The sequence below is a fragment of the Poecilia formosa genome, unplaced genomic scaffold (genome assembly GCF_000485575.1).
Source record: "Poecilia formosa unplaced genomic scaffold, Poecilia_formosa-5.1.2 Scaffold88, whole genome shotgun sequence".
Classification (NCBI taxonomy): Eukaryota; Metazoa; Chordata; class Actinopteri; order Cyprinodontiformes; family Poeciliidae; genus Poecilia; species Poecilia formosa.
This window is the reverse complement of record NW_006800027.1, coordinates 1,455,437-1,481,283: the sequence shown is the minus strand read 5'-3', so window position 1 is coordinate 1,481,283 and position 25,847 is coordinate 1,455,437. Positions and strand designations below refer to the sequence as shown.

Below are 25,847 nucleotides of genomic sequence, written 5' to 3'. Positions count from 1 at the left end.
AGTGAGATCAAGCCTAATGAATGATTAAAATTCAAACACGCTTTTCTGGGATTCGGAACAAATCTTTGTTTAAGAGTCAGAGATCTGGAGGGAGAGGACGCTTTGTTGTTGATTTTCTGTGTAGACAAACAGGTGGTGTTCTGAACTTCTTCCTCAGCCTCACACACACACACACCTTCTGCTGTACATGCCACCCTCGGGCCTAGCTTTACCTTATCCCCTCATCTGTCAAGTTTACAGCTGAACCAGCAAAGACAAGTCCACAAAACCATGTAAGGAAATAAACATGGTCAGAATAACAACAAGACGACAGGCGAACTGAGGGCGGTGCACTACTCAAACTCCAGTTCAAACTGATCTTGAGCGACCCGATCATGTCCAGGCAACTCTGAAGACGGGCAGGAAAAACACGAAACAATCACTCAGGATTATTTTATAAACTACCTTTCATCATGAGGAACAAAACCATAAGTTCACCTGAAAGATTTTCTTTATGTGCATTCAAATTTTGAAAGTTGAACAACAGTAACGTGATCAAGCTTATCTGCACGCAAAAACAAACAAACCCAGATCTGATTACTCAGGATGGATTCTGATACTTGGCGTGGCTTTGCTTGGTTTTCTTTTACTTGAATTGGTTAGGATGCAGATTAGAACCAGATATGAATATGGGCCACATTGAAGGGTGGAGGAATTTCGAGGAATTTTCCTGCCATAATCTTAGAGCACACATTTTCAGTCCGAAACCAGGGCTTCATGTCTTTTGTTCTCTAAACTTTTAATGCTTTTGCTTACATTTTTGATTTTGAAAGTAGGACTTCATATCTTTCTTCTCAAAACTTGTAATGATTGCACTCAATCAAACCTTTCCTCACGCTCACACTTAGCCTCTGCTTGGAGCAAATCTTCGCTTGCAAAACTCTCTGCTCGCTTGGTTATTAAAAGTTTTGAGAACAAAAGACAGGAAATCCTGCTTTCGGACTGAAAATGTGTGCTCTTGGATTATGGCAGAAAAAACTCCACCATATTCCTTTAGAGGAACAAGAGGAGTGGCTCATCATGACACAGTGAGTGAGAGGTGCCTCATCATGTCTCATGATGACGCATTCTCAAAAAGGCAAGTGGTCATGAGCGCAAGACTAAATCAGGAGCTTCGCTTGCTAATCTCTTCTTGTAGTGGTATGAGCTCTTCTTCAACGCCCATGAGAGTAGCAATTGCCATAACCTTATAGTTATTAATATTAACAAGAAGACTTTAAATGTAACCTGAGAAGCTGGTGTTGGGAGCTAATAAAGTCCTTGGAAACAGTACAGGATGTTCCTGGGTGAGTCACGCCCTTTCAGTTTTGGATACCGCTTTAAATTACACCAAAACAGTTTGGTAACTCACATCAACCAAACAAACAGCATGCAGTCAACACTCACTTTCCATTCTTTTCCATTTCGCCGTACATCCAACCGTCCCTCTCGTCAGGGATGAGCAGGATAATGATGTCTCCCTCATCAAAGCTGAGCAGCGTGCTGTTGTTGCCAGCAGCGTGGGGGAAGATGGTGCGCACCCGAGGCCTCCTCGCCATGCTGTTGAGACCCGTGGCGACGGACACAGACCTGGCAAGGTTGTTCTCGTCGCCGTTTTCATGGTCTGGGGGGGGGGCGAAAAAAGGAAGAGAATAGTGAGAAATGGAGAAGACACACGAATATAACTAAAAAAAAACAGCTTATATTAGCTTTTAGAGGTGCGTATATTCAGCAGGTGTTGATAAGTAGCACTCAACACAGCACACGGCTGTTGAAATTGTTTTTAGTAATTTTTCAGGTGTCTAATCTTAAGTAAAAACACTTGTTAAACTCAGATTTAATAAACTACTTCAAAGTTAAAGTCCATCCTTTAAAGCCAGTGAATCAACTCTAATAGTAATTAGTTCAACAAATAAGCAGAGTTGCACACATGCAGCCATGTTAACCCTCTGATGCGTAAGTGGGTCCTTTTTGACCCGGTGAGGTCATCTTTTTGCAATATCTTTGTAATGAAAAGTTTTCATCACTTCATATTCCAGGTATTCCTCAATAAACATGTTACTGATATCATGAAATTAAATTTTTTAATTTACCTTTTATACATTTTAAGAAATAGCATGATTTATGTTACTACCCCATTCTTCAGTGAGTGGGTCCAAAATGACCCGCATTCATTTCCTATGGAATTTAATGGGAATCTTTGTTTCTTACCAATTGTTACTGTCAGGAAAACATTTTTTTTTGTGAACCAAACACACTGAGACCTAAGTGTCACCCCTGAATAATATTATGTTACACAGCAAGAACTCTTACATGTAAGTATTATCTTTATTTTTTATCTCACAAATGTGTTTGTGTGTGTCAATCATGAGTACTGTGACAGTGTTATTGTCACGAATCAACATATTAGCCTTCTTCAAAGTTAGCCAACACTAGTTATCTAACCAACTTGCTAACATTACCACCTGTACTTTATTGAGCATGTGTATTATTTGTGTGTGTGTGTCTGACACCCTGGATGAGAAAACCAAGAGAGAGTGTGTTGAATGACGCATAAAACCTGTTGATCAATGTGTTCAAGGTTCTTTCTTTTATCATCTCCATAAATAAAATGAAAATCCATAGCTATAGAAATAAATGCATAAATAAATGAGCCAGAAAAGTATAGAGTGCCTTCTTTGGGTTGGGGAGGATGTCCTGCCCCAAGTGGAGGAGTTCAAGTATCTCAGGATCTTGTTCACCAGTGAGGGAAAAATGGAGGCGGAGATCGACAGGCACGTCCCACCAGGAGGAGGCCTGGGGGAGACCCAGGACACGCTGACGATGTTTCTCAGCTGGTCTGGGAATGTCATAGATTCCCCCAGAGGAGCTGGAACAAGAGGCTGGGGAGAGCAAACTCTGAGCCTCCTTACTTAGGCTGCTGACCCCGCGACCCGACCCCAGATAAACAGATGGATGGATGGATGGATGGATGGATAAGTCACACACACAGAATGGATGTTAACATTGTCCATTATTGATATTTCATCATTGTGGTTGTAAAATTGCTGCCGTTGTCATTTTGTTTTAAAAATGTTCTACAAATTGTCAGAAATGTTCTACAAATTGTTCTAAAAATGTTTAAAAAAGTGAAAAATGAAAATATTTCAAACATGAAGTAACTCTTGTGTGAAATAAAACACAATAGAAAGTATTATACAAAACATTATTTTTGAATCAAAATGACAAAAGTACCATAAAAACACATTGATTGTAACCCGGGTCAAAAAGGACCCAGTTACGGAAGACTGTATAGTCAGTCACTCTCGCATCAGAGAAGGGATATATAATATTTGTAAAAGTAGAAAGCTTGTAAAACAGAAAACAAATGGGGGAAAAAAACCAAAAAAACTAAAATAGTCGCTCTAGGGAAATTACAGCATCTATATTGAAAAGTAATTAAAAAAAATACACATACATTTTTACTTTAAAAGCTGTATTACCTATGCTGTTTTTGGTGGGAGTATAAGCAGTCACACTGTTTGTGTTGCTGTCCTGGTGGTTGAACATATTAGCCAGAGGGCTGGTTTGAGCCTTCAGAGGAGGAACCGGGGGAACAGGCGCACTCTGCCACAGGAGAACCAACCACATCATCAACATCACGTCTGAAGTCAGGAAACAACTTTTACTTTCCAAGTGCAACAAATTAAAATGACCCCAACGCTGAACTAGAAAGTCACAGCTGCAACAGAATAGTTTAAAAATAAAACACTAAAACTAAGTTTAATTTCAGGCAGAACTAATACACAATTCAGCTACATTGAGAAATTAACAAAACAACACATTGTTATAAAATGCTGTTTGGAATGATAATTTTGCAATCTGGCAATGGTATTTGAACATTATATCCACCGTTTACACTGCTCTTCCAGATACAAGGTTATTGGTTCTAATTCTATTCATATCAAATTTTAATTGTTTTCCATCTATGACTGCCACAAAAGTCAAGGGAAAAAAATGTAAAGTGTTATGGATAAAAATATTCTGCAAATGCAAAATGAAGAAAATTAATCAAATATGGAGTGTTTCACTGTAATGAATATATCTGATAAGTAAAATTAATGACAAGCATTAGATAAATTATTCTCAGACTTCAATACATAATTAACTGACATATTGAAATGACTAAAATCATTCAATTATCTATTAGCTCAGTATTTACCCCAGTATGTAATGATCTTCTGCATAGGAATATGATATTATTTAGTTTTTGTATCCGTTAGCTAATAAAGTCAGTAAGCAGGGCTAACGCTGCTGTAGTCAAGGTTATTGGGCTGCAGGTTGGGTTATGTAAAGACCTATATGGAAGGCACTGTAGCAACAGAAATACAAATTAAGTAAACATTGAAATAATATGCTTGTTTTTAGGATATAATGAACTATTTTATTTATCAATATCAACATTGTGGCAATAAATTGCGTAACTCCTAAAGCATCGACACGGTTCCAGTTTGAAGTGAAATTTTGACTCCCAATCAGAAGCATGTCATGTTTGTCATGTTTCCTGCCTACATGACAAAGAAAGTGTCGACTAAAATGGCTGCATAATCTCACCGTCATCTGCTGCTAGAGCACAATTATTCAGTTTCATAAAAAAAAATGTGTTTTTACACAACACATAATGGCATTTATATCACTTCATCTACCATTAATATGTACACCCACACATGGTGAAATCACCTCAGTGAGAGGTGTAATTATATTTTTCCCATTCTGCGCTGATGAGATATTGTTTTACTATCCTGCACAGAGATTCAAACATTCAGATCTCATCCCTGTCCTGCCGTACCATGCTGTGTCTCGACGGGGTGGGAGAAGGCATCGGTGCAATGGCGACTGGCTTGCGCAGTTCATCAATCATGGATAAGACGCCGTCCGGCATGTTGGTGGCATCGTTGCACTGGTCCTGCCAGCTGCTCAGCTTTGTTGACAGCAAGTCTCTGGTCTGTCCATCAGCCATGCAAAGGAGGAGAAAACATAATGTAAAAACTTCACAACTTTTACCTTGCAAGCCTTTGTCACATTTGTGACTTTATTGCAAAACTACAGACTTGGAATTGTGCGTTTTACCTTCTCATGATAGGAAGCAAAATGATAGGTTAGCAAGCAGTGTTTGTCAACAAGAAAACAGAAGCGTCTCTTCTCCTCCAGCAGAGCCTCCTTGCAGCCATCTGCGAGGAACAACTGCATCTCCGTCTGTCGAACTGTCAGGGCTTCCAGGATCTGACAACAAGCAAACAAATATGAAAAGACTCGATATCCAGTTGCTTTAAGCATGCATGAATCTGCATGCTGAGAGGAACAGGTTTGACTGTAGTTCAGTGCCGTCAGTACATGTATTGTATGATTGGACATTCAAAGTGTAAGTATTGTTCAAATATCCGAGTTTTAATAATGATACAATTTAATATTTTAGAAGAACAGAGGAAAGGTTTCTGCTCAATAATAAAAAAAAAGAAAAGACTGAATAGGTGGATGAGCACAAATGGGTCATTTTTGAACCCGTTTGTGCATGAGAGGTGTAGTGATACAAGAGGATTTCTATTGGGGAAAAAGAAAACTTACAATAAAGATGTAAGGTGATCAAAAACAAAGCGAGTGAGGAACACCTGGAATACTGACTGATAAAAACTCAGTCGGGACTCTTGTGACCCAGGTTGTGCATCAAAGAGTTAAGCATAGCTTCTATTAGGTACACTCTCTTATCTTGCCTTGCACATGGTCTACAGCCACCAAAACCTTCTTGTTGTTGATGCACACACAAACATAACAAGGATGTGTTGCATGCAAGCAGCACGGCTCTTTTCTTAACATCCTAATCTCTCTCATGCAGGGGAACAGGTATTGTTAGTTTATCGTTTCCTGTATTGTCAGACTCTGCTGAAAGTAGTATTTAGAGGAAAGATAGAGCGGCAGCATGAAGGGAGGACAGGACAAATCTCATGAACAGAGGGGACAGTGTTATCTTCACTGACAGACAGGGATCAAAAGAAGGTCAGTGGGGTCCCTGAAAGGATTTGGTTTGTGCATGCATGCGATAGCAAACCCAGTAAGCTCATTTTGTGATATTACCTGTTGGATAATTTGGTTTTCAACAACATAGACACAATCAAGTTCCAGTAGAATACTTTGATTTGCTGATATAGTGAACAGGTATTAGGGAACAGCACTGAAAGGAAGACAAGTTGTACCCAAAGTGATTTTGTACCTCCAGAGATAACTCCAATCAGAATTTCTCAGTTCTTCTCAAACAGAGTAAAATAATAACACAATCAAATAAAACTCTGACTGGACCTGGCTTTCTTAAGATTGGTCCCGATTCCTTGGCTCTGACACTTTGGAGATCCACATCTCATCAAACTGGCTGGAGGTGGCACACCTGTAACGGCTGCTGGCACTGAGGCACACACCCCTGCTCCTTTCAAGTTGTAGAACAGCAGTCATCTGCTAATTCCTTTAAAGCTGAGGGATGATGTTTGCTTGAAGGGTGAGGCGGTTCACGACCTCTTTCGTTTCTACTGTGTCAAACCCAAACAGGAATAATCAGCTGGCGGAAACATGAACCTTACAGTGAGTGTTTCTGACTCCTGAATCAGAATGCAGGATGCATTCTTGCACAATGAATGCGCTGCGATATGTAAATGAGAGCAGGCCCTGTGTTAACAACCAATGTTTATTTTCATGAATGCGTTTTGGGAGGCTGCTGGAACACCATGTGGTATTTGTTTGGAGGAGTGTGACAATGATAGTGATGCAGCACAGGACTGTATGTATATTTTGGAAAAGAAGCATCCTTTTATTGTAAATGCTGCACAAATTTATGCTGAACATAAAAAAGGCACACAAATGACAAAACATGGAAAAATACAAGGTCCATAAATATGAATGAACATTACCATTTTAGTCTTAAATGTGCAAACTTTTTTCAATTTACCTGTTTACCCAAAATGTTGATGCAACCTTTCCCATGGTTACTGAACAGCAAGATATTTTAGCTCACATTAAGATAGAAGTGTCGCTGTATTATAAGCCTAAAAGTAAAGATGAAAAACTAGCCACATGCCACTCATGTCCTCTCGTAAAAAGCGACCATTTTGTTTACAAAACTAAAACAAATATATACAACATTAGAGCCGGTAGATGTCATCTTTGATCACATCTTCCTTTTCCACCAAATGTCTGTGTCCAGTAACAGAGAGTCCTGCATGAATAAGTCTGTTTAGATCTGCCAGCATCTCTGTCGCCAACCAACGCAGGAAACAGGCCTCTGATTGTGGCAACAAGTCGGCAAACAAACAGAGGCAAATATCAGCAGCAAACACACAAATCTTTACAAATTAGACTATTATTAGAACAGCACAGAGCTTATTGATTTTGCATTTGAAGCCACGGTCGTCTCCGGATCACTTTTATAATTGCATGCTGCACAGCAGAGATGGACAGACAATACTGTCGCGATGTTGTGATTCTATGACTGACTTAAGTATTTTTTTTATTATTTATTCTCAACAATGAAGAAAGAGAATCCCATGAACCCGACAGTGTTGATCAGGTTCAACACTGTCATCATTTGTCATATATTTATTTTTCTAAAGAAATGAATGAGGAGGAACGTCATTTAGAATATTGCAATGGCCGAGTCAAAGTTAAGATCGCAATCTGATTGAAACTGGATTTCAAGAGAGCGGTGCGAAGGACGAATGACTGCAACCTCATTTGACTCACGATACTGTAAAAGATTTAACCAAAATTTCTCCACAAAGTGAAAGCCTGATAAAGACACAAACTTATTCTAATAATAAAAATGTGAAATTAGACAGGAGTTGTTGTGCGTCCAAGTTTAAATTCCAATAATCTAAGAATCTGTTAAAGGTAACCACATACATTTGGAAGGTGCTGCACAGTTATGAACAGTATGAATAACTAACTGCAAGTGGGCCCCATATTTTCTGTTTAAATGGCTGTATGATATACTTCATGTGTATTACTTAAGTAAATGAAAAACAAACTCCCTAAAAAGAAAAACTCTGACGTTTCTGTGACAGAATGCAATCCCTGTCTCGATCAGTTTCAATTTTTACTCCCGCATAAACTTGAGCCATTTTGAAAAGGACTTCTTTCAGCTTTTTGATGTTTTTTTTCTCCCTCTGTACTTTTCTACTCCCCTGTGTCTTCTGTCTGATTGTTCACTTTGAAGACTTTTTAATGTCTTGTGAATCATCCAGTAAAGTTTTGCAGCTCTGACGTCCTGTCTGCCTGTCTTCTCGCCCATCGGGGGTTCGTCTTGCTGAGTCACCAAAATCCAACAAACCGGTTTTATATCAAACAGGTGAAAACAGCAGCGAGGAAACAAACTCATTCATGTCGTGGTGGGGAGGTGAAAAGAAAAACAGAAAGATACTTAAGGGAGAAGATGAAAGAAAACAGGATGAGGGAAGAAGGATAGGTAAATAGAACAATATACAGAAATGTCTAAGTAGTAATTGAAAGGCGAGCGGCAGAGGCTTCCTCATATTTTCTGAATGAAGTTGGCTTGGAAAAAAAAAAATAGATGAAAGAAATGGGTAAAGGCTGGAACTCTTTAATTAAAATATATATTTAAAAGCTTAAAATAATTAATTACTTAAACTATTTCTTAAATATTCACAACTTCTGCAACGTAAACGAGTTTTAGCACGCCGTTTTAACTAAACGAGTCTTGCACTTCAAGGACACTGAACTTGAAACAAACAGCTGAGCCCATCCCTCTGTTAGCATGAGGTAGGGTGAACTGTGCTCACCGAATACACAAAACCTTTTAAGTACACAAAAAAAAAAATTACATTCACAAAAAGCCAGGCAAACAGGCTGCTTGACAAGATCAATGGAAAGCAGGTTATGTAGGATTTTGACGTTGCCCTGTCGTCGGGGAAACCGGCTTTGAAATGAAACTTCTCGTTCGGCAGAGCCACTGAGAGGGTGTGGCAGCGCCGTGTTAAAACAACCTGCAATAATGATTTAACATGCCACAGGGAATGACTACAATGAGGTAAAACACTAACGATAATAATGATTCAACCACTAAATCTTCCTTCTCCAAACTGGATCTTATACGTCATCATTCTGGGGACAAAGCACAAGCTAATCTGTTTTGTGCTACATGCAAGTAGTAAATAAATATTTTTAAGTTAGTATGTCAATACTAGTAGTATTATATGTAGTTCTAATTATGAGGGGAAAATAATATTCTATTCTATTCTGGATTATTTTTTTTTATCTTTTCTTAGGTGTGCACAAATACAAGCTCATGATCACCCGACAAGCAAATGAATTGGTTTGGTGCCTTCAGCCAAGCCCATGCAGCTATCTGAATACATAAAGCATATGGAGAGAAAATTGGGCAGGAAAAAAAAAAAAAAAAAGTTCAATAGTAAGCAGTGATATTTTCATGCCTGACTGCACAGATCCAACACCATACACACCCCTGTTAGTGTGCAGCTCAGGTTTCAAAGTTTGCTGAGCAGAGACTGCCTTTAGGTAATCTCTGTATGTTGACAATAAATATGAACATGACTCTGTGTGTGGGGGCTTTAAAGACACACCATGTGTCACACGACTGTGGGAGTTTTCGTGTCCGTCTCACCTCGCTTTCCTTGCTTTCGTATTTGTTGGCATTCTTGCCTTGGCTCTTCCTCCTCAGCTTTTTCAGGTCCGCCTGGGACTTCTCCAGAGAATCCTGCTTCATCTTGTGCTCCATCTGGTACCTCTTGAATGTGGCCTAAAGCAGAGAAATGACTCATGTGAATGAGTGGTGGAACAGGAAACTAGTGATATTTGTCACAAAAATAAGAAATATTCTGCTTCTAAATATGAGTGGGCCAGTCTTAACCCTGCAAAGTCAACACTTTAAGACCTCTAAAGTAGCATGTTGTTCTATTCATATACTTATTACTTTGAATGAAATGCAAGAGATGGTGACATTTTCTGGTTTCTTTCCCCACATGTTGCTTTGAGCTTTCAGTCTACTACAGTGAACTAGAGCCCCTGCCAGATTCTCCAATTCTAGCAAAAACAAGTTAAACATTTGAGCTAGATTTGTGTAACAAACATTTCTTTTTGTGCTACTATCACTTCAAAGATATTTATTAAGGTTTAAAGGGCAGGTCTTCAAAGGTGATCCAGTCTCCTTCACATTCCCCAACTCAAATGTAAACGGCGTTAATGATTTGTGCTCCGTTTGTGCAGACTTGTGCCACCATAATTTAGGATATATGAAAATGTGTTCATCTCTGTGAGATGACCTTTTAATCCTTTAAAATAATTCCAAATTCTGGTTGCATAAAGAAAAAGCTTTACGGCACAAATCAGAACAAATCATGGACACTATTTTTGTTTAAGTCGTTTAAAGGTAAGGAGACTGATTCTCCTGTCATGATCTACTTTTAAATTGTATTAGTATCTTTAAAATCACAGCAACACAAAGCTTTACTCTACAAATCAGCTCAAACCTACATAGTAATAATAGGATAACAGGGGAATCCCCAAAAGTTTTCTCCATATTGAAACGGGAGCTACATTTCATTATCCACAAAATCTCCACAAGAGTGCAAATTGTTGCTTCCTTAAAGTAGCACCGTTTTTAAATACAACATTTCCAACAAGCTACTAGCATGCCTTTGGGAGAATAATTCACCTGCTGGAAGCTTGCTACTGAGCTGACTAACCCTTAAAGTTAATTAAATCAGCATCCTCTTTGTTAACCTCCCAATGTCAGACTATATTCTCCCAGGCCTACTTCCAGGTAAACAAGATTAAGTGTTAGAAAGCATTACAGTTTGACTTTGTTATACACACTGTATATAGTAACCAACTTCCAGTACAAATTTGTTTCCCAATTTATAAGTGTTCATTATTGTTGTTTTATTTGATTTTTTTTCCTGCTTTTATTTAGCCAAACATTGGCCAAAATTAAGGTAGACCTGAATATTAACCCTTTCATGCATGAATTATGATCCTTTGTGTCAGGACTTTTTTTTTTTTTTCGTAAGGCTTAAAAAAAGGTAGGGAAAAAAAATTGTAAAAAAATATTTATTATTTGGAGAAAATTACAAATTACAAAGTTGTTATCTGAAAGATACATCAGTAGTATTGTTCTTTAGAGGTTATCTAATGTCACAATATTTTTTTACCTGTAAGAGTCATCTACAGTAGGAGGGACCGGGTCGGTTGGGATGCTTTTTTATCTGTCGGCCATATTGGATTTAACAAAAATAATTTCTTGCACTTGCAGCTGATGGCCAGTAGTTGATTGTGTGTTTTATGATGATTTAGTGTCCACTTCAGTGGTCTTTGTGCATTTATAACATAAAAATCCACAAGAAGCACAAGAAAATGGCTTTTAGACAGCTGTCCACTGTAGTGGCCACTATACATGAAAGGGTTAAAAACTCCAGACTTCAAAATCACAAAAATGTAGCTTCAAACCTTTCCTATGGTTCAAATAACTTCATAGAAAGTCCAGGATTTTCTCCATTTGTATACAATTTTGAATAGCGTCCCCTTCCCAACCTGTTGCTGCAAGTAAGTTAAGGTCAGCAGATAAATATCCAAGCCATGGCTGTGAGTAGAGAGAAAAGTTTGAAGCCAACAACAATAGATAGCATGCCTGCTAATAAACAAACCACTACAGCCTAACCCTATGTAGCATAAGACTCCCAATATCAATCTAGAAATAGTCCATTTTTACTTTCCAAGTAAAAATATCAAATATTACAAAACAATGTATTTAATTTTAAATTTTTTTGGCAGATTTTAGATTTTTACCAAACATTTGGTTGGTTTCAAAAAGTCTTTTTCCATGGTTTTAAAAAGTCACAATTTTAATGCAACGTAGCGCTTCCCCAAACACTTGCAACAAACTATAAGAGCTAGTGTGCCTGTCCGCGACAATAAATAGCTTACTGTAGTTCTGCAGCCAAACAATATAACCTGATTAATTAACCAGGTTACATCAGTTTATCGATTTTATTACTCATTGCTTTCAGTGAGGTTTCCAGCTTTTATTTTCAACAAAACGTTGGAATTTTGATGCCGCGTTGATGTTTGCTCCTGGTTCTTATTAACTGGCTTCAAATATGTCAGCAGACAGACAAGACTTGTTTTGCTGCTGGATAAATGGAATCTCATTTGTCCTTTGTGTTGTGTTCCTGAGATAACCCACTTTGAATTAATTATCCTCCCTGCAGTCATAATTATAGCTAGGAATTGCTACATGTGATCAGATTATGGTGGCGACTAAAACCCTCGCATTTATTTATTAATCCTCTTTAGCTGCTCATCCTGTCCTTGATCTCCATTATCAGAAATATGAAATTCCTCCCCCATTACATTCTGTTGGTCTATCCTCCATTTTGTCACAATGCAAATCACAATAATATACTTCTACATAAAAGCGTGTAAGGCTGCAAGAAGGAACGAAGCTGCCTTTACGTTAATGACTTGCACATAAACACAGAAAGTACTTACTGTCATGTATTTGACATCCATGTCAGTCTTCCTCTCCAGTTCTGCTATTATCTCCCTGTGGAACCTCTTAAACTTCAGGTGAAGAGGAGGAGGGGGGGGACAAAAAAAGAAAGTTGATTATTGAGCTGACAGAAGCGTGAGGGACTGACTTTTCAACTTTGCTGTCAACTACAACAGAACGTGCAATCTCAGAGAAAAATGGAAAGTGATCATTATGGAGTGCATTGGTGAGTGTCTGCGGGGGTGAGAGCCAAGTCCAAGGTTGTGCTTATGAATGAGTCAGAAACAAAGCGTGGGAATGCCCATAGTCCTCCATCACATCCTCCCCTTCTCTGCAGCTCTCATTTATCTGCAGGTGTCGATGCCTTCGTCGAAGCCTTGTTGCGATGCGGCGACAGCTCCCAGGGAAACATTATCATATGCATAACATGCAGCATCAAAGCACCAAGAAGGTTTTCTCCAAGTTAAACTGAGGCTTTAACTCGCAAGCTGGAGTTTATTAAGAAGAAAACCCACCCACAGGTTCTGCTGGTAACACTGTCTCAGAGGACTCCATCGCATCTTTTCTGCCCTGAAGTTCATCTTTAATGAGATACACTCTCAAACCGGTGCAGTTTATTTCTTAAAGAAAAACAACTGTCATGTGACAACGGAAGAAAACAGGATGGTCTCACTAATTAATATTTCCACAGTTCTTTAATATTATAAACATCACCATCAATGCACAGCGATATAGCGTCACATTTTTACATGTTTAAATTTTCCTGACGGTTTTCCCGTATGGAGTCAGGAGATGTTGCCAACTAAAATATGAAGTAACACATTACTTTGATTAAAAAAACACTTAGAAACAGCATTATGTACAAAAATCACATGTCTACATTGCAGTCTTGGCTAGCTACATGCAAAAAAAAAAAAAAAAACACACACACAAAAAAACACATTAAGCTGAAAACTTGAGGTCTTCCATAATGGAAAAAATTGATAGAGGGTTGAAGAATCTAAATACAAGATACTTTAAACCTTTTTACTCTTGGTAATTTGACACGTATGGACACAGATTCACCTAAAAAAAATTCCTTTTCATATAGTCAGAATGTTTTGTTACTGTAACTCATTTCATTAAGTGAAGAAGAAATATAAAGACAGAATGTATTGCAACATTTATTTTAATTATTACAGCTTAAAACATAATTCAGTCTCAAAAGACTAAAATATTTTTTTCTTACAGGAGTCATCCCCATTCTTTTATATTGCATAACAACATTTCTGTACACTTGTTTTTTAGAAAGCATTCAAATGGACAAATGATAAATGCATAAACACAAAAACAAAGAGTAGTGGCGAAGGGATGTTTTGAAATGAATATGTATGTTACTAGGTCCAAGCAAGCTGAATCGCAATGACAAACTTACGGAAAAACACCAGGGGGTGAATCAGCCATGACACATTCGGATATATCAGAGGGAAGCAGGGCATGTGCAGATGCAAGGTTAATGAATCTCCATGCAACAGCTACAGCTGATGTTTTTCCAGAGCTTGTTTAGACTTGCCTTTGTACTCAAAGAAAAAAAAAAAAAAACAGCTCTCCTCGTCGTTAAACCACTTTACATCTCAGCTGCCCGTGCGGCTACTGGACATGTAGGTGGGGAAGGAGGCGAGGTATTTTCTATTTATGGGTGTAGAAGAAAGAACTACCGGTTGAATGCGTCAGAAACAGCATGTTGCTGTGGAAATATACCGAGCAACAGGTTTGCAGAGCGAGCATGTCTGACAAAATGCTCTAGGGTTAGGTAACAATCATGGAGCGATCAAACAGCAGCTATTTAAACGGGAAATCTGTGGAAACATCTGTGGAACTTACATTTTCCTCCATCTCAAGTTGAGCCTTCCTGTGCACCTCGGAGATTTCTACCAGCACTGCACCTGCCAGACGAAAATAAATACACAAGTTAATGTCAGGAGGCTCGCTTTTCCTGCTTGCTTTTTTTATTCAGTCCTTCCTGCTTTACAACCTAAAACTTCTTTAATCTCGCTGTACAACCACAACAATGTACAGAATGTAAGGCAACAAAGTGAAATGAGTAACTTGTAGTTATAAAGAAATCTTATGCCAATGAGCCCAAAGGTGTAAGGGCTAATTATGTTTGACATCAAAGGAAAGGGATACCAGAAAAACTCAACCACCTGCTGGTAATGTAATCTAAAACAGCTTTGGAGTCAGGTTGGAGTCCCCCCGTTGTTGAAAGGGGTGCAGGTTGGAGTCCCCCCGTTGTTGAAAGGGGTGCAGGTTGGAGTCCCCCCGTTGTTGAAAGGGGTGCAGGTTGGAGTCTCCCCCGTTGTTTGAAAGGTGTGCGGGTTGGAGTCCCCCTCTCTTTATTTATTTATTTATTTTTTTGATGAGGTACCCATAAGGGCAGAACTTCGACTCAGCAGGAAATTTAATGTTTTTTGAATTTTGATTCAATGTTGCATGACTCTGTGTTTTTGTGTTTAATGATGTAAAGCACTTTGAAATGCCTTGCTGCTGAAATGTGCTATACAAATAAAATTTGATTGATTGATTGAAGGCAGCCTTCCTGCTGATTTGCGTCTGTTTTAACAATCCAGTCAGACCCTCTTTGGTCCTGGATAATATGGCCAACAGATTTAGAAAGTCTTTATCAAAGAGTCATGAGTTTAGCCGTTTCTGCACAGCAAGGGATTGCTGTAGGCATTACAAGAAGAAGAATAGTGAATCAATAAAGCTAAAGCATATACCGTAATCCCCGTTGACTAGAAAACTGTAGTTTGTTCTACTTTTGGTGAAATTAAGCTAAATGTCAAGTATATTCAGGGGTTTATTTCTTTATGCCTCTACAGGAAATCGAACAAGATTTATAACTACCACAAGACTATTTGGTTCACGCTTTTCTAATAGGTTTACAAACTGCTGTGCTAAACTATCCACACACCAAAGACACTTTCTTTTTTCTTGTGACAGCCACAAACTGCGAGGTAACAGAGATTTTACACAACAGACCAAAGCAAGTGTATAAATGTTTAAAGAAAAAAAAATAAATAAATTTTAGGACTGTTTATATAAAAACATCCAAAAACAGAGGAAAAGATTTTTTTGAAAAGACATCGCAATTTACTTGTGTACCACCAAATAAAATCCACGATGATCAATTCTATTTGAAACCAGTACATTTTAATACTAAAATTAATTTTTTGTATTTTTTGCAAAGGCCTCTGTAGTTTGTTAGAAAGAATTAGTGAAAAAAAAGAGAATATAATACAAAAGAAATAGCTTTTACTGTCCCACAAAGTAAAAGCTGGAACAGCAGCAGCAGAAATAATAAAGGTTTAATGTGACCCTGATGAGAAAACAATGAAACAGTTCTTGAAGCTATAGTTTCTGATTTACAGTGAACAAAATGACATTATTTCTATTTTTGGAAATCTAGATACATGCATTTCACTTTTACAATTCATTCCAAATTTCTTTCAAAACCATCTAGACTAGATTATAGTAGATTAAATCTAAGTGATTACACCTGCACTTCAATGCCTTGTTTGACTTCTAAGATTAACCTAGTTGATGCATCTTCTGTCATGTTTACAGCCCAGAGGTAAAATAACTAAAAAGCCAAAAAAAAAAAAAGCAATAAAAATTATTGGTTAGTAGGTCAAACATCAATGAGTTGGGGGGGAAAAACCTACTTTTATATTATTTAATAAGTTATGGAGTCTGGAACCTCACACTTTTTGGGGGAAAATTTTTAATTAGATGGCAGAATTTTCAAAAATGAACAGAACATTTTCCTCACTGTATACTTCAGCAACAGTATGTAGATGTAAACATGGTGCAATAACTGGGTAGATATTTTTTTAAAAAGCCCTTGAGAAAGAGACTGAGAGATCTAAGAAGTAGTAAATTATTTTAACTGAACAAAATGACAGAAAACCCAGAAACAAATGCACAATCCTTGACATCCATTGTATTTGCTGCCAGGTGAACAGATAACCATGAGCTGTAAATGCATCAGTATGTAAACAGTGCACTTCCTTTAGCTGTCAAACCACACCTACCCCGTTCCACCTTCCCTTATGGTGGGACTGGCTGTCAGAGTTCAGTCTGGTAGAAAAAAAAAGATTTTAAAAGAACAGGAGCTGACAGGAATGCAAAGGCTGTGTTAAGATGTTAGGTGAAGGGAGAAAAAGAGTGTTAAAGCAGTATATGTAGTAGGAATGAAAATTGTTAGGAAATGAGATGAGACAAATGTTAGAAAAGAACAGGAAAAGTCAATACCACATGACAGGTTTTGATGGATTAAAAGTAAACCAGCAATAAATCACTGCTAAAGCTAGAATACACCTGACATTAAAATTCTCCCAAAAAAATGTGAGCAGGTGCGGTTTTGAGTCAAATACCAGACAAACAGGTTTTTATGCACAGCACGAGAGTCTGTTGTCTGTTGTCCAAGTAATGAGCCGGAAATCTAAGCAGCGATCTGTCGGGAGATGCTTGAAATTACTCACGGCGTAGAAAAATGACTTGGTTTCAGCAACGTCACTGCCGCCGACAGCCTCATTCCAGAGGGCCCCACTCATATGTTTACTGTTGTCACGATCGGCACCAAACGTTGCCAGGAAACAGGTGTGCTCAAATCAGCGAGTTTGTGAGGGCGAAAAGTGTGTCATGATGACAGGGCGCCAAAAGCAACCCACCACCATTAGCTAACAAAAACATCAGAAAATACAGAGGGCGACAAACCCACACGGCTCAGACAGGTTTCCTGAAGGCTTGTTTGCCCAGGCAGTAAAAACAGGGCTTGACTTTGTGGAGCAGTTTGATAAAAATCTAGTTTCTCATGAATGAAGTGAACGAGTCGTTTGTTCAATAGAAAAAAAAAATCTAAAATGTGTCACAAAGTAATAATTCTTCCTCCTGGAAAGGGAATCTTTCCGTATGAGGTCATCGTTTTTAGCTAAACCAACAAGGCTCCATTTTTAAATACCAATAAAAACAGTTACACGATAAATGTAACTGGCACATTTTTAGCTTGAATTTAGTCTTTAGTTTTTTGCTTCCATGGGGAACATGTGAAGGAAGACACAAAGAAACAAGAAATTCAAGTAAGACAGATGCGTGGAGATAATCCTAATTCAGGAAACTGCTGCAAGAAAACTCTGTTCACATCTACAGAATAGTAACTGGAAAAGATTAAAGCAAGACAAGGAGGACAGCAAGGAAGAAACATAAAATCAAAATCTGAAGAAGCAGTCTTGTTTCACTTCCAGATGCAAAATCATAACAAAAAATAAAATAAAATGAAACATTCTTTCATAACTTTGGAAAATCTTAAGCAGGGCTCTCCATTTTCAGTTACTGAACTGCAACCTTTTCCTACTTTAGCCTCCGACATTATGCTACCATAATGTAGGATTAGTGTAATGCTTTAGACACACCTTTATGAAGGGTACCAATGTGTGCAAACAGCACTGTAGATGAAAAGCCAGATAACACTCTAACAGGTAAAAACAACAATAACAAGTTTCCTTGGTTATAAATAAACTCCCTCCTTTCTTTCAGCTGATTTTGATGACACCAGTAGAATGCGAAAAGGGAAACTGTTCTTCTACCATTTCTGACTGTAGACAAAATAATCCTCACACCAGTGAAAGTCACGTGACACACCATGCAAACATGTTAGGATTATGTAAAAATGCACCAGGTACTATTTAAACATTGGGCATCATGTGTTTTTACTGAATGAGAATATTATCACACTTTTTGTCACAACTAGATGGAACTACAAACTGAAGTAATGAGGTAAAGCAGTGAGCTGAAAACTGATAAAAAAGAAAGAAGATCCCCTTGGAATGAAACTGAGCAGCAGTGTGGATAAAGTTAGCTTTGCATGGATAACAAGAGTGAAGCGTTTAACTAAAACTTTCAGTAAACTTAAAATTGTGATTTAGTGAAAACTGCGAGGGATTAAAAAGCTCAATCATTTCATTGTGGCCAAATGTTTGGTTTAAACTTTGAATTGAGTTTTGGCAGAAGTAGTTAGCCTTCAAAGAGCACAAAGTATTTGGTTAAATTGACAAGGCAATCCAATTCATTTGTAACTAAATATAAAACAACCCAACATCTACTGAATTTTGTAAGTGATGAACAGTTGAAAACTGAGTTGGTTGCCGAAGAACTACAACCAAATCCCAATTCATTTCTACATGAACCTAAACAACTTTCTGCTGCCTTGTGAGAGGTCAGATGATTATGCAAATGTTGGGTGTGACAAGAGTCGGAGGTAGACTAATTATAAGGAAGAAGGTAGCAGGATAAGGTGCAGAGGTCCTACAATTTCTTTCAAGAGTATCTGGTTTCTGGCGATGTGTCAGTGGAGCTCGGGTTTCTGACAGGGCAGCTGCTCTACATCCATGAGCAAGTTCCTAATGACAATGTAGACACTCTCTTATTTACATACATTACTGCTCTTAGGAGTCTGAAGACGTCACATCCACATCACAAAGCATCTGGTTTTACAGTCAGCAATCATTAGATGACATTCAACTCGGTGTTTATTCACCACCTTCCTAAATAATCCAAAATTAATGACAGACAGGAATGATCCATTATGGCAGAACAGTATGACTCTCTCTGTGGTCCTGGAGTTTATCCACACATAAAATGTGACTTTAACCCTTCAAATGTAAATAGTAAGCCAACCATGTGTTGATGATGCATATGGTAAATTATAAGATCTAAAACATAAAAGGTAAAGCTGCATATCTGAACATCCGATTACTAAATAAAACCTCTGTTTGTTATTTAGTTATGAATAGTGAGCAGTTTATGCCCCTTCAATCACAAACCATTACTATTCAAAGCATTAAAGAGAAATAATTTCAGCAGCTCTCAATAGCAACTTCTAATACAATTCTAGTGCAAGTCCAATAGAATGATTTACACTAAAGCTGAGAAGTAAGGCACACATACATGCTGCACTTTCTGAGAAATGACTAACTGAAGAAAACAGCTCGCCAGTAACCCTCCACCATCTTGGACTGCAGCTGTCGCTGCAATTCTTGTTCAACATCATGCCAAGTTTGGTGGAGTGACACATTAACCAATTCTAAAAATGCCAGAGGCAACAATTGGTGAGAAGTTGTGGACAATTCGAGTTAAAATTCAGCAGCTGACGCCAACAGGTGGTTTTCAATAAACATCCAAATATAAAACCACATAAACCATCTTTAAACCAGTGTTAAGATGCTAGCAACTACATCCAACCACTTTTGATATGAATATTTTTACCACTTGTGCTTTAACTAGCTGTTTTGGGGATTCATACTAACTTTTTTGTGCTAAATTAATAAATGTTTCTGTTTTGCACCAGACAGAATCTGGCAAACGCAGGAAATTATAGCAATGTTGTAGCATAAATACAGCAAGCAAGAACTGCAGCTATCCAGAAAAAAAGCGGTCTACAAACCAAGTAACAGTATAAAGACGTTTTTTTTCTAACTATGCCAGGAAACAGAAGAGCAACAGGTGGCTCTTCCCAATGTGCTGCAGAATTTAATTAGCAGTTTAGCTCTAAAACCGCAAGGGACAAGAGAGGCATACAGTGGCTACATCAAAGCGTGTCACTAGTGACAGTGAGTTAGGATCCCAGTCGTGTCTGGCTGCATATCAGCCAGTGGGAAGGTGAAGCTTGGGAATTTGACCGGGAACAAATTGAAGACTAAACAAACTCTGTTTACTCATAAACCTTTCACACTCAGCCATAAACTTTAATATTAAGCATCACTCATCATGTGCTTTCACTGCAGTGCAGCTTCGCTTCTGCACTGGTGGCATTTGTCATAAATTTAGACTCATGTGTGTTCAAGCTTTTAACCGATACTATTCCTACCACGCCCCAGTAGGAAACTCTGTAAAATCTAGCACACACAAGACCTGAAATGTAAAATAAATAAATGAAAATACTTTAAATATTTGTCAATCTCTTAGCCAAAAATGTTCAAAGCAAGAGTTTCAAGACACTATGACAACTTTTTACTCAAAAAAAAAAAAAGTTGACAGCACAATTTTATGAACAATAAGGTGCCTGTAAAGTGGAACACATTTAAACACAAATTCAGTAAAAACGCCTTGAACACTGATTTTCCTCTGCATACACTCAGAAGCCTGACTTTAATTAACCAAGAGGCTCCACATGTGGTGTGTGTGTGTGTACCACGTCTCCAACATTGTGCGTTCGCTGCTTTTTCTTTGACTTCTGCAACCTAAGCAAAGAAGCTAATGGAGGATGGGAGACGCTCTACTCCCCTCCACAACAATCAAAGGGGTCTGTGAGCAGCATCTCGCAAACAGAATGACTCTGCACAACCATGGAACTTCCTCATGCATTTTTAGCGGCAAGCAGACACAAGCATCTATGGATTTATTTTCTTCTCAATTGCAAATTTAAAAATGCTCTTCTTGTTTTTTGTTTTTGTCAATATGGCCGCCCAACGCAAAATCCAGACTATCCAGAAAGTTGTTGGTGAAAACACAGGCAAATCGGAAACCAAATTTAAGGCATATAATCATACTGGCCACAAAGGCCACATCTCTTCCCACTCCACAAATGTGCAAATTTGAACTTTCCAAGGGAGAACCCAACATCGACATTGAAAAATGAAAAAGCTATATTCTATGATGAGGAAAAAACAAACAAACAAAAACAAAAAAAAACATTGACTTTTTTCTTTAGCCTTCCAACATTTCATGTATAACAAGAAGACCCCACTGAAGAAGCTTTAGGCACAGAAATAACCAAGTCTGGTTTGTGTAGGGTTGTCATCTGTGCAGTGATCACTGGGTATTTCAACAAGAAGATGCTGCAGCTAATCAGTGAAAATGTTTTGTGTTTGATGGCAAAGGAGATTTACAAAAAGCTAAAGTTTCAGGCTATTAAATCCAGTCACTTTCACCATTTGAAGCACTGTTGCAACAGATCTACTGGAAACATTTCCATCGCGCATGTCTCCTGTTATGAGGCTATGGTTTTAAACTCATCTCCTCTCTTTTTGACATAAAAATTCAGAAACAAATTTTGCCTGTTAAGGATTTGAAAGATCCTTAAAAGAACTGCAATAAAACAGAGAGTCAGAGATAGAGAGATATAGATAGATAAAGATCTTCACTGTGTAAAGATTTTCCCCGCTAATCCCAGAGGAGAGCAACGTAGAAACTTACCCAAATCTTTGGAGACAGGAGATCCAGCAGCGTTCTCTCCAATCTTAGACAGTGCATCAAAATACATCTTTCCTGCCATGGACATAGCTGGGGAAATGATAAAAATGTTAGTGGTTGAAGGCTACAGAAAAGATGTAGATGTATTGCATTTTCTTAAATCAAATCCCCAATAGTTTATCAGTGTACCAGAAAATGCAGTAAAAAAAGCAAAAACCAGCAACTCACCATTAACAGACTTCTCATAGCTCTTTCCCAGGTTCACCAGGTTCCTAAGGCCTGGGTTGAACTGTTCCATCACATTCTGCAAGAAGACAGGAAGACAGTGACCATAAGAAAGAAAGTGTCATTATACAGGAGCAACAGGAGATGGAAATTAAGAAGCTCATACAAAAATACGTTTTTGAATGCAGATCCAGGTTTTTATTTGGCAAGGCCGTTAAATATCTTGTATCTTGCAATTTTATGTTGGTCCAGATGCAGCAAAGTAATCATGTCTGGATCAGCCCAACTTGTTCAGATTAGGTGTCTCATTATTAAGTATCAAAATAAGCATAGTCATATCTAATTATATTGCAAACTAGATATGTGTCCGATTAAGAAGTCGCGTAACGTGACCAAAGGATTAACTGGTTTTAGCAAAGTTTGAAAAGCTAGATGGCTGCAAGGATGAATGGGTGGAGATAATAATAGCAAGATGATTGGACAGATGAATGGACTAGATGAATGTACTGATCTATAGATATCTGGGTGCACAATAGTGGATATTGGATCATAGTTATTGCAATATCAATAGGAGGAACACTGACATCATGTAGAACTAACCGGATGCAATATGTGGTAGGTTATTATAGTTGAAAAGCAAATGAATCATAACAATAATGTGCATGTCCTGTTTAAATGACATTCCTAGTTTTGGCCCTCAATGCCAAAACTAGATCCATACAATCGGTGGCGAGATGCTGTACCTCACTGAGTGGTGGGGGCGTTATAACGGAGGGAAAGGAGAAAAGAGCCAGGAGGAAACTGTGGGTCAATCGTAATTATTATCACCAACGTACTATTCAACACAATTAGCTATTTTCTTGATGGCGTGCAGCCCAAATTACCAGTTTGTGGGAGAATAAATGTACTGTTCTATGAATGGATGGATGTTAAATAGATTCACACACTACTAGTAAACAGTATCCCAAATATTTTGTGTTAAAATACTCATTTGAAATTTATTTCAGTTCAGTTCACCTCTATAGCACCAAATAAATATCATTTTAAGGCACCTACCATAAATGAAATGCTGGTTTAGCTGTAAACCCATGTCTACAAATGATCCAACCTCAGTTAAGCCCAGCAAGTCACCCACTGCAATCAATGTTTCATGAGTCATGTAATGATCACCCAATTCAGATTCACGCCTTAAAGTCAGGAAATGACATTTAAGATAAAAATGCATCACTCAGATTATGAAAAACGTGAGGGATTATAGAAGCCACAATCTAATTTATGAGCTTTTTATAATTATGCTTTTAACTTTCTAACATCAGTTAAATGAAAGATAAGCTGTTACTCTGAGAAACTTTTGACATGTTGCGAAATGTGTGAACCTTCACTTAATTTCACAGCAAAACCATATAATTTCAATACCCGTTATGAGAACTTTGTTACCATTAACTGTGAACGAGAGGTGATGGCTGCTGAGGAGCTCGCTGTATAATCTTACCACACAAAACGCACAGGCACCTAAATTATTAAACCTGGAGTCTTTCCCCTGTATTTCACCACTTCAATGAGCTGCGGGGGCTGTCCTAACAAGAGGCCAGGCAAATAAAAGCTGTTCAAAAGGACTGAAGACTTATAAGAAAAGCCTCGAGTCTGCTCCCCCCCTCCTCGCTCCAGCTCTTTATAGTCCTTCACTTGGCTACCTGTGGAGAGTCGCATGCAGAGTGCAAGAACTGGCAACTGTTAATGGGCTTTTTTATGCCAATCTGGTACCTTTATTATTATTCTAAAGCCTTTTTTTTTTTAAATGGATGCAATAACAATCTTTAAAGAAAATACGTTTAAGAGGAATTCTATATGAACAACTTTATGCTTAATGGTTGCACTGCAAATCCCCAGTCAACATGTGTATGCGAGTTTTGCTCACAGTATGGAACCCAATTGAGCTGACAAAATGCATAGTGGCCACTTTACGAAGCTCTTTTCTCGACCCAGTATTAAGAAAAGCTGTTTACATCAAGCAACATATTTAGGCCTCATTGTACTCAAGGCGTTCTGTGTCAAACTTCCAATCCAAATTAATTAAAACGACAACTGTAAAGTTTGTTTATTTCAACGATTTAATTCTCAAAGTGACACATAAGATATGGATTTGTTAGGCAATTAATTTGTGATGACTTTTGTAGCCCACGGCCTATAAATACTTCTGTGTGTGGTGGCTGGTAAAGCATTTACCCCAGCCACAGCATCACACCTCAGGAAACTCCCCTAACATCTTGTATGGGCTTTGCTGCATAATCCTATAGCTAACTCAACTTTTTTCTGCCACACTTCTTCCTTTCACTAAATTTTCCATTAAAGTGTTAGGACACATCACAACCTATTCAGCTCTTTTGTTGCTTTTTGTTAGTCATTATCTGCTGAGCAAACATTGGTTTTTTATTCAAATTTTTTGGGTTGTGTCATAACATTACACTTTGCTGACTAAGTTTTTTGTAATAGAGTTACACTCTAAAACTGTGTCTTTGTGTATGTGTTACATTTATTATTATTTTTTTTTTGAAGAAACCATTTTACCTCTATTTTATACAAAATAATTTCTTAGGATAACTTCAATAAATACAATACGTTTTCAATTACACACTAATTTATTTAGATGAGTCCACACAAACAAGTTATATGTAGATCCAAAATGAATCAATTGTCGGAGCCACATGTTGGCCGAGATAAGGATGATACTTTAAAGCAACTCTTTTCTAAGGAAACAATACAAACGGGGTGGAGCCAGCTCCTCAAAACCAGTGATTCAACTCTCCAAAAACCAGCTTTCTGAACTCAGGCAAAACCTGTTGGAAAAACTCTTTAGAAGCGTCTAAATACTGTAAGTTAAAAAATGCAGAGATAAATAGGCTGCTAAGGGAGCTAAGAATATTTGAAAATGTACATAATGCTACTTAACAGATCTTTTAACAATTTATCTTAATCTATACAAGTTCCAGTAGGGGGAAGAAAAAAAAACTCTTTCCATGTTCAATTTGCTTTTAAAATGAGCAATACACTTTTAATTAGTTAACACCTGTTCAGCTTTGCTGTGCTCCATGTCTGTTTAAGTATGGAGGAATTTTCTCCCCCGTGGTCGCACCTGTTGTCTTCCCAGCTTCCCATCTAAACCAGCAGCCATACCTTGTATGTACTTTCGGCGAGCTTGTTCGCCTCATCCACCTTGTTCGACATCTTTATCCTCCTCTCGACGCCCGGATAGATGAAAAAAAAAACAGAGGTTTTCCTCGAATTTATTTCTCAGACGCTACACCAACGCGAGCCAAAAAAGGAAAGAAGGAATCCCAGGAGGAGAAGTGACCAAAACCTACGGATGTATAAAATCCCTCATAGCCCACAGGAAACGCCGGACGCACACATGGCGACAAAAATAAGACAAAACCCGTCTTCAGTGGGAGAAAAGTGCAATTTTTCTGTCGTTACCACTGCTGCTCGGTACTAAAAGGCTGAGCTGTCAAACTTGTTGTAGGTGGTTAGTTCACAGAAGGGGAGGAGACCTGCGGAGGGAGGTATTATTAGCCTATTTTAACCCTTAACTGTTTTTGTAAGAATCTTATGAAACTTCATAATGATTATTTATTGCCACAATGTCAGATAGCATTTTAACTTTTTACTGGAAAATGCTTCTTGATTTCATAATAAACCCATGTCACTTTAAAATTTCGGGGGGAGGTTTGAATTTATTTATTTATTATTATTTTACCCTCGTCGTATTTTATGTAATTTTAGTTTGAAACGCGGTTCAAACCATCGTAGAAATATTTTTGACTGATTTCCA

At 38.0% G+C, this 25,847-nt stretch overlaps 1 protein-coding gene across 3 annotated transcripts in view; it reads right to left on the bottom strand.

Annotated features, from left to right (window-relative positions):
- The window catches only part of baiap2l1b (BAR/IMD domain containing adaptor protein 2 like 1b), a 33,642-nt gene extending 8,075 nt beyond the window's left edge, over positions 1–25,567 (bottom strand). For all 3 annotated transcript variants that reach the window (XR_001662762.1, XM_007557400.2, XM_016673966.1), the window contains exons 1-10: positions 25,193–25,567; positions 22,022–22,097; positions 21,797–21,883; positions 14,426–14,487; positions 12,562–12,633; positions 9,680–9,814; positions 5,128–5,280; positions 4,847–5,002; positions 3,501–3,624; positions 1,426–1,642 (exon numbers count right to left, since the gene is read on the bottom strand). Coding sequence is in view for 2 of the 3 variants with exons in the window: in XM_007557400.2 (XP_007557462.1) it covers positions 1,426–1,642; positions 3,501–3,624; positions 4,847–5,002; positions 5,128–5,280; positions 9,680–9,814; positions 12,562–12,633; positions 14,426–14,487; positions 21,797–21,883; positions 22,022–22,097; positions 25,193–25,243 (1,133 nt within the window). In the remaining variant the exon portion in view is untranslated. The remainder of the gene's footprint in view (positions 1–1,425; positions 1,643–3,500; positions 3,625–4,846; positions 5,003–5,127; positions 5,281–9,679; positions 9,815–12,561; positions 12,634–14,425; positions 14,488–21,796; positions 21,884–22,021; positions 22,098–25,192) is intronic.
- Positions 25,568–25,847: the final 280 nt, after the last annotated feature.